Consider the following 16,342-nt stretch of genomic DNA (forward strand, 5'->3'; position numbering starts at 1 on the left):
CAATTGCAACTGCTCTAAATCAGCATTTGTTAAACTTAGACATTTTTTGACCTGTATTTATCATTATCAAAAACAAATTTTATGAGAAATGACATAATATAGGGAATTTAAATTATTGACATATAAATAAGATAATTTTAATAGTTTTTATAATAAATCACTTGAATAAATATATTTATTTAATAATTATTATTAAATAAACTAGATTTAGATGCAATATGTAATGTGTACAATATATATTCTATTTTTAGGTTGAATGTACTTATTGAACCTAATAATTTAAATTATATAATAAATTATCTTTCATTTTGTTTAAAGCTGTATTTAATATTGATTAAAGCAAGTATAAATCTATAATTATAATTAAAAATGTTTAAAATCTTTAAAATTTGTATTGTTATGATAAATCACCAAACTAAATTCTTTTGAAAACTTCTAGAGCTCCTTTCAATTATCAAGCATACAACCTGTCAAAATTCCAGAAACAAACTATATGAGGTGAAATCAAAAAATTCCATGACTGGTGATGTGGCACCACAATTGGACACATACTAAACTTGCACATGACCAACTATGCAACAGACAACTATTTATTCTNAACCAGTTTCCCATAGAAAGTTTTTCCGAAAGACATCGCCCCTCGGCAGATCGCGTTGCTGTAAACAAATGAAAAACTATTGATGTGTATGATTAAATAGATTCCGTTAGTGCCGTTGGACAGGAGTAAAATAAAACGAGTGAATTTAGATTAAATTCAACGGCAGATAATTATTTTATTTGTTTATTGTTATAAATTATGAATAATAAAATAACGAAATTTATTATCTTTTAATAGTTAATAATACCCGTATTTTAAAATTTAGGAAAATTTGTTTTGAGTATCTGGCAACACTGCACATTACAGTTCCCGCCACGGCGGGTAAATCGTTCGGCGGTTTTACGGTAGAGACGGAAATTTCGAACTTAAAAAGGTACGTGACCAAGTATTTAGCAATTTATCTATCTCATCTCAATTTTACAATGATTATCAATTGACATTTAAGACAAATGCCTCAAACAGTTCTATTTAAATTGTAAAAATGGTTTAAGTCATTGATGTGTTAATCTATTAGGTGAACCAATTATTCCTTTATAATACGGTACAATTACAGCTCTGAATGAGATGTTGGGACCTTCTCATATAGGTCATACTTAGGTCACGTATAGGTATAATTCAGAGGAATTATAACTACTCGTGACCAGAGCCAGCTTAATTTAACAAATTTAGTACAAAAAATCAGGAAATAATTTTTAAGATGTAACTCCTCGAGGTTTCACTGTTGCAAATTTTAATCGGAAATCTTCAATGTTTAAATTATTAGCAACGGCACTTTAAATCGAAATCATCTCCAAATTAAGTCTTTCTTGACTCACCGACGATCTTAACCCGTCGGCACGCGCGTGCTCCGTCAAATAGAAATTACGCGCGCTCGGTCAATTAGGCACCAAATAAAAAAATTAATTAATAAAAATTTAGTGTCGAAAAACGGGTATTTTTACTTTGATCCAGTTTTACGATATGTTTGTAGTCGAATTTGGTCAAAAAACTTTAATTTTGTTGATGATTTTAATTTTTTAATATTAGAAGGTAATTAGCATAAATTACAAAGTGTCGTGTTTCATCTTCGCTCCCGTTCAAGTTTATACTCCCAGATAGGCGCCGATGTCTGTTTTTACTTCTGGTGTTTCCGCTTATATTTCACCCTCGTCTGTTTTGGTTACAGACGATGGGGAGACGAGCGTCACGTGATCGCTTACCTTACTTTTTACCACAAAAATTACCGTGCCTTGAAAGTTTTATTTTTTTTCTCGATTTTAGTTATTATTAGCTAACGTGTTTTGATAGATTCTCATATATATGTGTTTTCTGAAGTTGCAGATATTTTTTTTTATTAAGTTTCACGAATTTATGTTTTTTTATTTGCATTTTATATATAAAATATAAGAAAAACAAAAATTAATTAAATGTTATCAGAAATGCTAAACTATAAGTACAATGTGTTTTAGAGTACTATTGCGAATAGATATAGTCAATTATTTTGTAAACATATTTGTTGTTTTAATTTGGTTAATGTCCGGATACGTGGACTGTCATGGTGGCAGTTCCTGTTTCAGCTTCCCCGCGTTTCTTTATGCAGCGAGAGTGTAGCGAAATGACATCACGAGCAGTGTTGGCCAATTAGAAACCAGTTTCAGTGTGTTCGCTGTAAAGCACTTCTCGAGCGCTGCATAAAGAAACGCGGGGCTTCGAAACCGGACCGGTTTGAAGACGACATGTCACGTGACAACGCGAGCGAACGGCGGCGGCTGCTGCGCCGCGATAAACGGGGAAAACCGACGCACGGGTTAACATCCATATACGTAGACTGTAGGGTTTCTCATTTCCCGGTTTTTTGCTTGTCCCGGGATCCCGGGATAAAAGTAAACTGTTTCCTGGGATCCCGGGAAATCCCAGGATAGAATTAATTATTTTTAAGGTATACAAAATATCTTGAAATCAAATGATATAATTATTTTCCAGTTTTTAAATTAATTTTAAAGTTCTGTAACCTCCAAAATCATATTAATAATGCTGTGTAAGGTCTATAGGCCTATAATAAAAATTACCTTTAAATNTAAAGTAGGTTTGCAGTAATTTTGGCATAGTTTAAAACTTTAAATCACTCGCAAATCACACAACAAGTCGCACAGTCTGGCACTTTGGAAAATGGTGCCACAAACAAACAGCCAGTGTTGCCACCTTTTCAAAATTGCTGACCCAGACATTTTAAAATTGGGATGTTAAACTTAGAAATAAAACAATTAGGTTTTTTATTGTGAGTAAAAAACAAATATTTTTTTATTAAAAGGTAAACATGTACAGTACATGATATATTATTAAGCGGCCGGATGGCCGAGCGGTCAAGGTGGCACCCTACCGCTCTGGGGGACCCGGGTTCGAATCCGAACGGGTCGAAAAATCCCAAGGAATCTTTCGGGGGTGGTTCGTTCGGATATGTCGGGCCCCGTCCCTCACCACCCGGCAGCCCCATTGTGGGTCTGGCCGAACCCATAATGGGATTGCAAAAAGAGGCCGTCTTAGTGCCCACAGGCCGGAAAGAGTTTTAAAAAAAAAAAGATATATTATTAAAGTAATATAATAATCACATGTGGCATATTCAAAAAATAACTAATAATAGTCTGATGTCAATATTAATTGCAGAAATAATACATAAAAGTAAGAATATTTTGTTTTATCATAATTTCACAATTTCTACGAAAACCAAACAAATTAATAATTAATCTGGACCATAAATTTAAAAACCGGCTTGTTCGTGTAAAACCGGCCGGGTGGCAACACTACGAACAGCACAGCACAACGACAATGTTGAACNCACATGCTCGACTCAACGTGAGTAGCAACTCGCATGGTGAGATGGGAAAGCACGTGAGTTAGAACTCGAGACTACCAATTTGACGTCAGTGTGTGAGATGGTACCACGTGACACCTTCAACACGTTGGGAGTTGTAACACGAAAAACTCGAGACTAAGGCCCCAGAATACATTGTGCAATACCTAAGTGTGGAAAGGGGAAACTGTGAAGACACTTTTACACTTATTCAGATGCACTAAATTAGTGCTTCTGAACTTATGAATTTTGATATAAGAAGCTTTTAATGCCATCGAATTGAATAAAATAAAAACTTTGTCCAATGTTAAACGCGAAATTTAAAATTCCTGTTGTAGAGCACTTTTATGAAATAAAAGAACAAAGTTCGGTTCGAAGATTAAATGAATAATGGAACGAAACTTACGAAGATTTCTCATTTTGGTTCCCCATAAATGCATCTCCTTTTCTTTATCGGATCCTTCCAACTTAATCGTTCCTCTCATTTGTCCATGTTGGGTGTAGACGTCCATTAAATTTCGTGTTCTAAACGTAACAGAATGAGATATAAGAATGGTAAAAGGGTGCGCAAAGTGACGCAAGATATTATTACTGATAGAGTAATTAGAACATTCCGATTACTACAAAAAAGTTCATAAATGATCTAAATTAATGCAATTGATGGGGACGTGTACACTCACTTATTATCTGCTATATTAATATGCCAGAATCTGTGCGATAATCTTTCGAATGCCCGAAAAAACATAAATATAAAATAATGCTAATAATAAATCAATTACTTGTGATAACTGTATCAACGTGAGTAAATTACATATGTACTGGAAGGTGGGGCAAGACGAGAACGTTAAGGTTTGAAAGTCATAAGATGACAACCACTTTGATGAGAACGATGATTTTTTTATTCTCAGCAACTACATTTGATAATATATAATACAAAATGTCATTTTTGGAAAACGTTTTTATAAACAATAAAATTTAATATTTTAAAATTACGTGTAAGTGCACCATCTTGCCCCACCGGTGGGGTATGATGGGGATATTATCACGGGTCAACTATATTTCAAAACGAAACAATTACAGTCTTAAAGGTTACTTTGAATATCTTATCTTCATGTAAAAGGTAATGTAAAGTTCACAATTATACTTACTCTGTAAAAACTGTAGCGGCGTAAAATTAGATAAAGTATTGCTAAAATAGGGAAAATGTTCTTACTTCCAAACAAAGAGAGCGATTCGGACGTTTTCTCGTCCCGTGATCTCTTTTGAGGTTGACATTTAGTTCCCCAAATAACAGATAGATGAAAGCGCGTTAACTACGAATGAACAGACGTCCCCGTCTTACCCCGTGGCCCCATCTTGCACCATCTTCCCCTACAATTAACAAAATTATTTGTTCAAATGGGTTGTTTTTTGATTTTATGCGGTTCGAAATATGGGGTAGCCCGAAAGTCAGTCAACCGAGAATATGCTTAACTTAGAACGTGCTTTTGATTTTTAAAATTGATAAGATTGTAAGGATGGTAAAGATTGACGGAATAGAGCAACACAACACGAGCGATTTCTCGGAAGGGGTGACTCCCGGAAGAACTTTCTATGGGAAACAGGTTTCATTTAGGTGTTACACACGTGAAAAAAACCAGAAAACTCACCGTGGACAGCCAGATGGTCAGGAATGAACTGAAAACCAGCGCTCGGTAGTTTTATCCACTATGTTTGTGTCATGTGTTTGTATCCACTGGTGGTATATCATAGGCATGATACACACAAACATGATTATTGATACATCAAAATGTAACTACCCACTCGTAAGGCAATGCGTAAATAAAAAATCCAGCAACGAGTTGCTTAACTTTCTTGGCAGCACTTAAAACTGCGTTTGTGGTAAACGCAGTTTTAAGTGCTTTTAGTTGCCATCCGTTATAATATTTTATTAAAAACTTTTTATATTTTCAATCATTATAAAATGCCAAAAACTTAATTTTGAGTGTAGGGATGGATTTTATAAAAAATTTTAAATTGTAATAATGAGTAAAATCGTCACTAAGTTCGACCCTACTGGAGATATGGTACACTACTCCCGTCTATCTCCCCACTCTACCATTAACCCTGAAAATTTACTTGCATCAATTCCCCAATGCGCAAATCCCCCGAAAATTTCAGAAACATTCTACAAAAAGTACAAGAGTTATTAAGCTGCAAAGAGGATAAACAAAATCGTACATTGCTTTAAAATATTCGATTATTCCAATAAATATAGACCCATTTCCACGTGTTTGACAGCAAATAGAGGTTGGTTTCCTCCCTTCCTTTTGGCAGATCGCCCATTTATAACGTTATCTTATCCCATTAAAAAATTTTCAGTTTTCGTTTAGTTTCCTGTTTCGTCTGTGGACAATTTCGTTTTCGGTTCAAATCGCAAAAACTGAAAAGATCCACAAATCAATGTAATTTCGGAAGCCTTCTCGATTCTGTCCTCAGGCGACGATCGGAACAGGAAGCAATTTCTATTATATTTCCTCCACCGAAATGTAAATATAATCCATATTTACCTGGAAACGTTGCCGAACAGTGAAAAGAAGGAAGCGTGATCTAAGGCATTGGCCATGGCATCCTTATCCACATCGCTAGAGAAATCGTACACTCCTGATAAAGCTCCCCATCTATTGGAAAAATTTCTTTTATTTTTAAAATATATATTTATTATTAAAGAACTTATCTTTACTATACTTTTTAAAAAACAATTATCTTCTTTAAGTCCGGTTGTCCAGATTATATAACCGACTTAATGGTTATATAATCTGGACATGTCAAAAATACATTTTTTTTGCAGTTGAGCCACCTATTTGTCAAAACTTTGTATTCAGGAACATTGAAAGCCAATAAATGGTGGTATCTTTTTAAATCTTCAAATTTATTTTCAAAGAATACAGTAGTTTATAAAACTAGCCAAAAGGGATGAAGAGAACAACAGCAGTGGTTGAAAACTTAATATTTTGATGTTTTCATCAGGTTGTCGTTCTTTTATTAAAGAAAACCATATAAAAATTTTTCAAATAGTTAATTATTTTCATTTCAGATCTCATTTTAGTGAAATTTTCTACATACAAAATATACTCGAGTAAGCCAAAATATGGCAATATCTTGCAAAAACAACACTTGCCAGATCAAAGTCTAGCGATGGAAACTGATAACACTAAAATACGGTAGAGAGTCGTTTATCCGAATCAATTGGGGACTGGAGTTGTTCGGATAACTTATTTTTCGGATAACCGATTACGAACGAAAAAATATATTAACCTATCCCGTGTTGAAAATTTTCTCCGTTGCGTGTCGCTTTGCGTTGAATTTTCGTCGATGTTAAGCCTAACATAAACTTTTTAAAATAATAATCGTGGCTATTGTATCGTTAAAAATTATTTCTTTATTTTGTACAAACAAAATAAATATATTTAAAAATATAAAAACAATAAACAAATTATACTTCAGAAGTTAATTTAGTATCAAAAACGTAAAATATTTGAGTAGCCCAAGACATAGCCAAAGATTGCAGCGCCACAGCACCAGCGAAAATTTAAATTTGCCAACTGGAATTCTTTCGGATAAACGACGCTCTACTGTATTTACAAAATTTTTCCTGTTGAAAACTCATATTTTTGACACGGTACTTTCGGGAAAACCTTTCTAATCATTTATAATTGTCTTAAGTTACGAGCAAGAACGCAATATAACATTTTATGAGTCATGATGGAAGAAAGGAAATAACTTAAATGCACGTAGTAATGAAGTGTAAGAGAAAAAATCTTACTGATGCTCGCAATGAACAAGATTATCGTGTATATATACTTTTTTAAAGTATTGAAGTATGTCGGTTAAGTTTCTTCACGCTTATATTTATTGCCCGTCGAACTAGCAGGATCCATAGAAAATAAGGCACAAACAAAAAAAAATATGGACAGATGGTTTGATACGAGATTGGAGGATCCCATACTTCTTATTTTATGTTATTTCAATGTTTTATCAAAGAGGTTACTCCTTGTTTTTTGTTTGTTTCAGATTTAAAGTAGAAACTCGAAACTTGAAAACAGACTAGAAACTTGAAGTCATGTCCCCTTACTAAGGGAACCTGACTTCAAGTTTCTCATTTCCTGTGAGAAATTTAATGACAATACGGTCATAAAAGTATTATTAAATCTCTCACATCGAGTGAGAAACTTAGATTACTGCGGAACATCCGAAGTCGTACAAATGATAAAGAATTAAAAAAGAAATGTATTAGAGCACAGATGGACATTTTTCTTGATATATGTAGAAATTCTTGCAAAGTTTACATCATTTGTTTACTTTTCGCAGTTTTTAACGCTAAAATACGTTCTATAAATTAAGCCAAATTTTTATTATTTAAAACTAAGATTTCAAGTGTTTTAAGAGTTAAGGAATGTATACTTACACAAAACTAAATTTCACGTGAATCGCTTTGTCGCCGTTTTCCCTAAATAAAACAATACAATTATTATAATATAGTATCGAAGTAATGTTAATAGTTAAGTTAAATGACCCCAACACAAGTTTTCAGGACTTTCTTCCTGCTTCTTATGGGCACGACAAAAGATCGTTTAATAGTTTCAATCATGTATTGTGCGTTTAGCAATTTAGCTGTGAAATGATAAACTCACGATTTTGTTTTGATAACAACATTATTACCACTAAACTATGTAACTTTTCAAGCTGTCAAACTGTAACTTCTGTATACACTACATTATTACTATATATAATTCCTATTAACACGTTTGACATTCATCAGTTTGATTGAATGTAATGCTATTACATTCAATCTTAGTACCGGCTTCGGAAGTAAACGATCGAGTGCGCTAAACCCAAGTTATTTTGTCAAGAACAGAATTTTTCTTTATCTAGCGAATTCCATAAAGTGTAAAAAATAGAATATTTCTTAAAAACTTGTTACCTGAGAAGACCGTTGAAGAATATTCTCCATCTTCTCAGAGGGGATAGACATTGCAGTCGCAAACCGGCCGCTTGGAAGTAACGGTCGTCGGTCGTTCTACCCGTTTCCTGCAGAACGTAAACTTTGCCGTTGGAAAGTCTCAGATAGAGCCAGGCTTCGGCCATCCTATCGTCGATCCTGGCCAACCTCACCAGCAAACATTCCTTCTTCGAATTTATCCCGTATATCAGCACTTCGTCCTCTTCCTATGAAATATTCTTATATTATATAAGCCTCAAAAGCCAATAATATCGCTATAAAATCTATTGTACTGTAACTGTTAATTATTCGCATTAACTTAATACTGTACTTCATCAGGCACTGAATACATAAAACTGTATATAGATTCTCATGCCTGCGGATAGCATAAAGTACAGTATTTATATCTACTCTAATCAATCGTACCCACTAGTATTAATACTATAGGCATTGAGCTTAAACGGCTGTATGTCATTCTACTCGTTCCTAGAAAGAACTTGTTTTTACCGTCACAAAATGTAGATGGGCCAAGCTTTTTGATTTTGTTCATTTTTTAATTAAATATCGACGAAAGTCGATATTTAAAGAAAAAATCAAAAAGCTTGGCCCATCTACATTTTGCCCATCTACATTATCCTCTCATTTGTTTTTAGGTATACTTGGCTCGAGACGCTAATGTGAGGGTCAAAAGGGTGAAGAAGGTTTGTAAACAATATAATAGGTTCGAAAAGAAACTAAGAATTATAAAGAAAATAATATTTCGAACTTCACCAAGATTTTATCTACACAAAACGGAGGAAACAGCAGAATTTGGAAGAAAGTTGATTTCCTTTGCCAAGCGAACTGCTGATGAGTTGATAATTTTTCACAGGGTACAGAGGATAGAATAAAAAGGGCCGTTTTCGCGCCATTCGAGGCAGCAGTCCGTTAGAGGAAGGTCTTTCCATGTGTACAATACAATACCTCCGAAGCAGTCCATAAAAAAGAGACAATTGCCATACTAAGGAGAATACGTAAGAAGACATACATACGAATTCAATATATGACATACGAAAAGGTTAAGCTGACGTATAGCATACGATAAGATGGTTGAAAGGAAAGATATTTGAAGAACTTCCCAAAGAAAACATATGAAAAAATAATAGTAAAGGGAAGAAGTAGATCTTCATACAGAGGTAATACAAGTTCTGAATAGATCGATGTAAACTCTCTCACGCGTTAGGTTAGAAATAAGATAGTTTAAGTTAGATTTAGAATATAGATTAGATTCATCGTTGTATATCTTTATTATTTGATTTATTAAATATTTACTTTGGTTATAAATGACTCGGTTCTTGTTAGATATTCATCTACATTTAAGTTCCCGTGCTTCTTCCGATTCCCGAGTTTAGGGATAACGCGTGTTAATCCGCGTGTAAAATAACTGATTAACTAGTGTCAGGTCCCTGACGTAAATCTAGACTTCACAGTCCAGATCGTGTTAAATATTAATAGCCCTCCTAGAAAAAGATTTAAGATCCGAGAACTAGTTTTACCAACTAGCGCCGATTAAGTGGTACTAACAATTAGTGATGGGAAAAATTTTGTAAATATCGATGTGTCGATATATCGATAATCCACAAAGCCGATAATGATATTATCTAATATCATCAAAAAAATATCGATATATTGGAAAATATCGGACTAAGCTGGGAATTTTGACTACTAGGGTTAAAATTTTGCCTTGCAGGTTAAAAAATCATAAGAGGGAAGGGTATCTTAAAAAGGTACTTAAGTTAAATCCTCGTGCGAAGAAACATACATAACATTTCTTTCACTTTTACTTTTAACAGCGTGAGAATCCAACCCAGCAATACTGTAATGCACTGGACCCAAAATTTGCAAAAAAAAGATAATAATGAACTCAGAAATTACCAAATACCACTACACACACAATTGCATTACGTAACTTGTTTGTTTGTTTATTATTTTTACGATTTTACTCGATACATTTTAAACTCTGTATTACTTAGTCTACTAACTTAATATGTTGTAATAAACCATTTCTCGGAGAGGGATGATAAAAACGTTAGCTTTGCAAGGATTGAGCTTGCAAGCCTGTTTCGTCTCGTCGTCATAATGAGACCCACTTTAGAAAACAATCTTTCCGACGGAACAGAGCTTCCTGGGATACAGTAATACTGGTCTGCTAGTTTCTTCATATTTGGAAATATGGCAGACAAATGTTCCCATTCTTTTAAGGGGCAGCATTTATGGTCTAACAAATTTTGATTTAAGTACTGTTTTAAGTCTGTAACCAAGCTACCTGAGTCTCCCTGCGTTTCAGTGCCTGTCTGCTTTGCAGCTAGACAGGTGTGGAAGCTCCAGATATCGTCACTGTTAGCAGTCTGTACTAACCTATCTTGTAACTGATGCTTGTCCCCTTCATTATTTGTTCTCGAAATATCTTGTAGGGTCTCATTGATGTGAGATATTGCTTGTGAACAAGCTAATGGCGAATTAAAATGCAGCCTTTTAAATCGTGGATCAAGTATAGTAGAAATGGCTAGCAAGTAGTTGCTTTCGGCATCCTTAAAATAGTGTGCCAGGGAATTCAACATGGCAACCTGAAAATTTTTTCCTACTGTTTCCATAGGAGTTCTGGCAGCTGTGGCTTTGGTCATACAGCTTATCATTGGCAGTATAGAACTGACTGTAATATATTTTTCACCTGATATCTGTTTCGTCAGCTGATCAAATGGTTTCAAAATATCGATCACTTCTCTTAGTACTTGAAGATTGTATGCAGAAATCATACGAGGTGCACTGTGAAAACTTAGTAATACTGCACTTACATCATGACTTAGTTCTACAAATCTCGCCAACATCTCTAGAGTAGAGTTCCAGCGTGTTGGCACAGATTGTTTCAATTTTATTTTCTTCGATTTATTTTGAGCCTGAATGCTTTTTAATTTTTCTGATGCTACAACTGAATGTTTAAAATACTTTACAATATCTTTAACCTCTAAAATTATAGCATGTAAATCCTTTGTTTCTTCCACTGCCTTTACAGCAACCAAGTTTAAAGTGTGCGCAAAACAGCGTAAGTGTTTGTCTCGCCCAAATAAATCCTTCACAGCTTTAGAAACATTGGCACCGTTGTCGGTTACAACAGCCATAACCTGATGTTTCTCGATTCCCCACTCATCACACATTGATTGTAAAATCTCACTTATATAATCAGCAGTATGCCTGTCTTGCAATTCTTTAACTCCTAACGCCACCGACTCAAATTCACTACCATCTATGAAATGGCATGTAAGAGACATGTGACTTGTATTATTGTAAGTATCAGTCCATATATCAGTTGTTAATGAAAGATGTTGGACAGTAGAAATTTTCAAGCGAAGTAAAGCTGACACAGCCTTATACTTTTCCTCAATCATTTCACGAATTTTTTTCCGGTTTGGTACTTTGTAGAGTGGCGCTGCAATTTTGCAAAATTTTTTAAAAGCCTCAGATTCACAAAACGATAGGGGTAAGTTCTCCTTACAAATTAAGTTTACAAGAGCGTCGTTGAAAGCCCTGTCTTTTCTACCACCACCTGAAATTGTATATTAAAATTGTGTTTAATATCCATAACATATTGTACCTAATTTTAGCAGGCTACACTTACTTTGAAAATCAGTTGCATTCTTAAACATTGATGGAATAGATTCTGTTTCAGCCAGCATGAGACTGGGAGTAGGACTTTGACCAAAACTTAGGCGAGAATCGTTTCTGGAACTGGACGAACATAACGATTTACTTTTTGTACTGTAATGCAAATCTATTGAGTTCGTCTCTGTCTGCGAGGAAACATCGATTTCTTTTTCCACTTCTGATTCAGGTTCGTTCGATTTCTAAATCAAGTAACCAGAAATTATGATAAACCATATTTTGTTTAAGTTTAAACATAAACTTACTTCAGCTTCCATAATTACTTCCTTTACTTGAGGTTTTGAATGTGTCTGTAAACCTAACCCCAAAATTCCTTTGTGGTTAGATCTCAGATGGGACCACAAGTTAGTTGTATTTCCTGATGTTTTAACTTGTTTTTTACATAATTTACAGCAAGAAAACTGTTTAGAACTTTTGGTAAAGTAGGTTTGCAGTAATTTTGGCATAGTTTAAAACTTTAAATCACTCGCAAATCACACAACAAGTCGCACAGTCTGGCACTTTGGAAAATGGTGCCACAAACAAACAGCCAGTGTTGCCACCTTTTCAAAATTGCTGACCCAGACATTTTAAAATTGGGATGTTAAACTTAGAAATAAAACAATTAGGTTTTTTATTGTGAGTAAAAAACAAATATTTTTTTATTAAAAGGTAAACATGTACAGTACATGATATATTATTAAGCGGCCGGATGGCCGAGCGGTCAAGGTGGCACCCTACCGCTCTGGGGGACCCGGGTTCGAATCCGAACGGGTCGAAAAATCCCCAGGAATCTTTCGGGGGTGGTTCGTTCGGATATGTCGGGCCCCGTCCCTCACCACCCGGCAGCCCCATTGTGGGTCTGGCCGAACCCATAATGGGATTGCAAAAAGAGGCCCTCTTAGTGCCCACAGGGCGGAAAGAGTTTAAAAAAAAAAAAATATATTATTAAAGTAATATAATAATCACATGTGGCATATTCAAAAAATAACTAATAATAGTCTGATGTCAATATTAATTGCAGAAATAATACATAAAAGTAAGAATATTTTGTTTTATCATAATTTCACAATTTCTACGAAAACCAAACAAATTAATAATTAATCTGGACCATAAATTTAAAAACCGGCTTGTTCGTGTAAAACCGGCCGGGTGGCAACACTACGAACAGCACAGCACAACGACAATGTTGAACGCTGCTTTCCTTTGATCCTTCCCCAGCCAATCCACAATTTCCACTGATATATCGCACCAAAACACTACGATATATCGGTGATATATCGAAACCACGAATATCGCAATATATCGGAAATCACCAGACACGATATATCGATATATCGATATTCCAATCCCATCACTACAGTAACAATCCTAGTGGAGTAGTACCCCCGGCTATTCTCACACTACCGATTTTCCTGATTGCGTTAATGTTATTTTACAAGTTTATTGATGCGTCACATTAACTACAGTTAAATGCATTCAATTTTAGAAGCTGCGGGTATGTCCCATTTATTTTGTAGAGCATAATTCATGTTATAGCAACTCCTTCACTCCTATCGTGCCTACAAAACAAAAGAAATATACCATCACCAGTTCTCCATCTAAAATTTTATGCATCTAACTGTACAGATATTATGTCATGCATAAAGAATTAACCCGGAATAACGCAAATCTTAAGAGATAATGTCTTATTAATTCAAAGATACTTACTCTGTAGAGATCGCAGTTTCGAGGACATTCTAATTTCCATTCGACCGGGCTGGGGAAGACGCCGGCTTTGACCAAATCTTCGTCGTCGTCTAAGTCGTGAAAGTGAAGTCTGGGTTTAAAGACGAACTCGTACAGTTTCAAAAACAGAATCAAAAATATCTTCTTGATTGTCAGCGGCTCTGCCGGGATGGAATAATAATCGTCACACATTAGACCAATCCGTTATTAGTTATCGGTTATAGGAAACTATAACCCATAACGAGCCCGGCGTTGCTTGTGCAAAATGTAACAATAACGAAGATTAAGATTATAATATCGCCGAACTTACCATTTTCACTGGGTGCAAGAATTAAGCCCCCTCTTTCGAGGGGGCTTAATTCTTGATTTGCCTAAAACGTGTCCAATTTCCCGCGTAACGGAAAACCTAAAATATCTAAAATAGTACGGTAGAAGCCGAGTTCTGCAGGGTAATCCTTGACTCTCTCCTTCCCCTCCGAAGAAGATAGAATTTCCAAAATTCCTTCTTAGTGTAAATTCTCGTGACCTACCCGAACTATGTACCAAATTTTAATTTTCAACTTCTAACCGCGTTTAGGCTCTGCGCTTATTATTATTATTAAACCATCTCGTTATATTATAAAATGCTTTGCGAGTTACGATCTCGGTGAGATAGATTTGAGTGTCCTCTCTGCGCATTGTTGATCTCAACGTAAGCGCGTTGGCAAGGCGCTAACCCACGACCAACTACCAGTGTTCGGTAGTTCTGATCTACTCGGCCATTGGTGGGCGAAACTGTTGAGAAAAATTTATTTGACTATAATAAAAACATCATTAAAAAATGACAATATTTAAACATTAGTGACTCTCTTGAGGTTCAAATTTTCAAGCTAACAGTTCGATAGTTAAGATGTAAAAAATTTACACTTTGAATTTTTTAACTTTATGCAAATTTTGGAATTTACTTCGGGTAAACTATTTCTACATAAATTTATAATATACTTCATTGAGAATATTTGCTCGCAGTTGTACCGAAAACAGTTCAAAGAGAAAATGAGACTTTTTCATAGATGAAAATCTGCCAGAAAGTTAATTCCTGTTTTAGTTATTATATCAAAATTTTAATTCATATCTCTTAAATGATATTATTATTAAAATAACAAACGATTCTTTATTAAAGTACTGAAAAACTTTTATTAATTGTCATTCTTTAGGCCGTGCTATGAAAAAACTTTCTGTATGCCATAGGTTGTGGAATAAGACGTAGTGATTCGGAATCTACTTCAGTCGTTAATCTTTAAGCCGAAATTCTCAACTATTAATAAAGAAAAAAATACAAGTCTTCCTTTTGCATCCAATACATAAGTCATATACATTTTCCCTCAGAAAAATAATTTCCAAATCATTCTATAACTATTTTCTTGTTACTACGTTACAAAATGGTAAAACCGAATTCGCCCATTTACATCCGAGTTTTAATGAAAAATTGAAGTTAATTCTGTTTGCTTCTTCACACAGATGTAAGAAACGTAGGAAGAAAGCTCAGTATGAGATTTTTTAGCCGAAGACCTAGCGGTTGTAGTTTGAAACCACTGGAACGGAGTTCTGAATTCATCAAGTTTTCGAGGATAGAGAATTGAAGTTTGTATTAACAACGTGATAACTGAGCCAACATTAAAAACTGTTCATTTCTTCACCAAGTATACACTCGAAGTTCTATCCTAATGTATGAAGTGTAAAGAACAAGGACAAATTATGAAGATAAACGTCGTCGCTTTCGATAAAAAACGAAATGTAGAAAAAACATAGATTAATTCAATATCGATAACGAGTCCGCGAAAAGTATATTGCATCAAACCTTATTAATTTTATAAATTAATACTAATAAATGTATTTATCTAAATAGGAACATCCAGAATAACACGAGGATTTACGGAATCGTTTACTCGAGTAGAATGGGAAAGGAAAGATAAACTTCAGATCTAGTAACTCGCAACGCTAAGATCAATTTCGGGATCGAAATATAAGGGAGAAAAACAGAAAAGTGAAATCTCACCTGAGTCGGATACAGAGAGTAAACGTCCGAATAAAATATTCAGAAGAGACATGTCGCCGTATGTCTTTACTCGGCCAGAATCTCGTCGATTTTATCGCATTGTCGACCTTTTCTCGCGATAATTGCCGATAAACGCTTGATTTTTTGAAACGCCTCTTCGATTAACCGTTTTTCGCACCGAGAGGGACGAAATGCGCGCTTTTTACTTTCTACTGAATGCGTCAGTACACCGGCACAGTTCAATGATCTTTCTGTTTTTCTACACGAAATTACTAGTCGTACGCGACATGTGGTTAGTAAAAAGCATTAATATTATTCGCGTCGAAACCAATAGAAATTTGAACGCTCGTATTTTTTGAGCATTTTCAAATTACAAACTCAATTGGGTGCTAGAACATTTCAAGTTTCTTCATATTTATTATATAATGTCGACATTCAAATGTACAATAATCTATCTGTTCTTATCTCATCCGTTGGTAAATATTTTCATTG

At 34.7% G+C, this 16,342-nt stretch overlaps 1 protein-coding gene across 1 annotated transcript; it reads right to left on the reverse strand.

Moving 5' to 3' along the window:
- Window positions 1-3,419: 3,419 nt before the first annotated feature.
- On the reverse strand, window positions 3,420-15,927 carry LOC111631262. Its single transcript, XM_023375480.1, has 6 exons — window positions 15,851-15,927; window positions 13,798-13,976; window positions 8,392-8,636; window positions 7,876-7,917; window positions 5,978-6,088; window positions 3,420-3,953 (listed from the first exon to the last, which is right to left on the reverse strand). The coding sequence occupies exons 1-6, from the start codon at window positions 15,900-15,902 to the stop codon at window positions 3,749-3,751; spliced, it is 834 nt and encodes a 277-aa protein (XP_023231248.1). The 5' UTR covers window positions 15,903-15,927; the 3' UTR covers window positions 3,420-3,748.
- Window positions 15,928-16,342: the final 415 nt, after the last annotated feature.

Source organism: Centruroides sculpturatus, unplaced genomic scaffold (assembly GCF_000671375.1).
Source record: "Centruroides sculpturatus isolate CEXI.00-Female unplaced genomic scaffold, Cexi_2.0 scaffold50, whole genome shotgun sequence".
Classification (NCBI taxonomy): Eukaryota; Metazoa; Arthropoda; class Arachnida; order Scorpiones; family Buthidae; genus Centruroides; species Centruroides sculpturatus.

Excerpts from the sequence above, each read along its gene's own strand:
- LOC111631262 (XM_023375480.1), bottom strand. The coding sequence starts at position 15,902 with ATGTCTCTTCTGAATATTTTATTCGGACGTTTACTCTCTGTATCCGAC. Across the intron at positions 13,977-15,850 it reads ACTCTCTGTATCCGACTCAG|AGCCGCTGACAATCAAGAAG; the intron begins GTGAGATTTCAC and ends CCATCCCGGCAG. Across the intron at positions 6,089-7,875 it reads CACGTGAAATTTAGTTTTGT|ATGGGGAGCTTTATCAGGAG; the intron begins GTAAGTATACAT and ends TTTTTCCAATAG.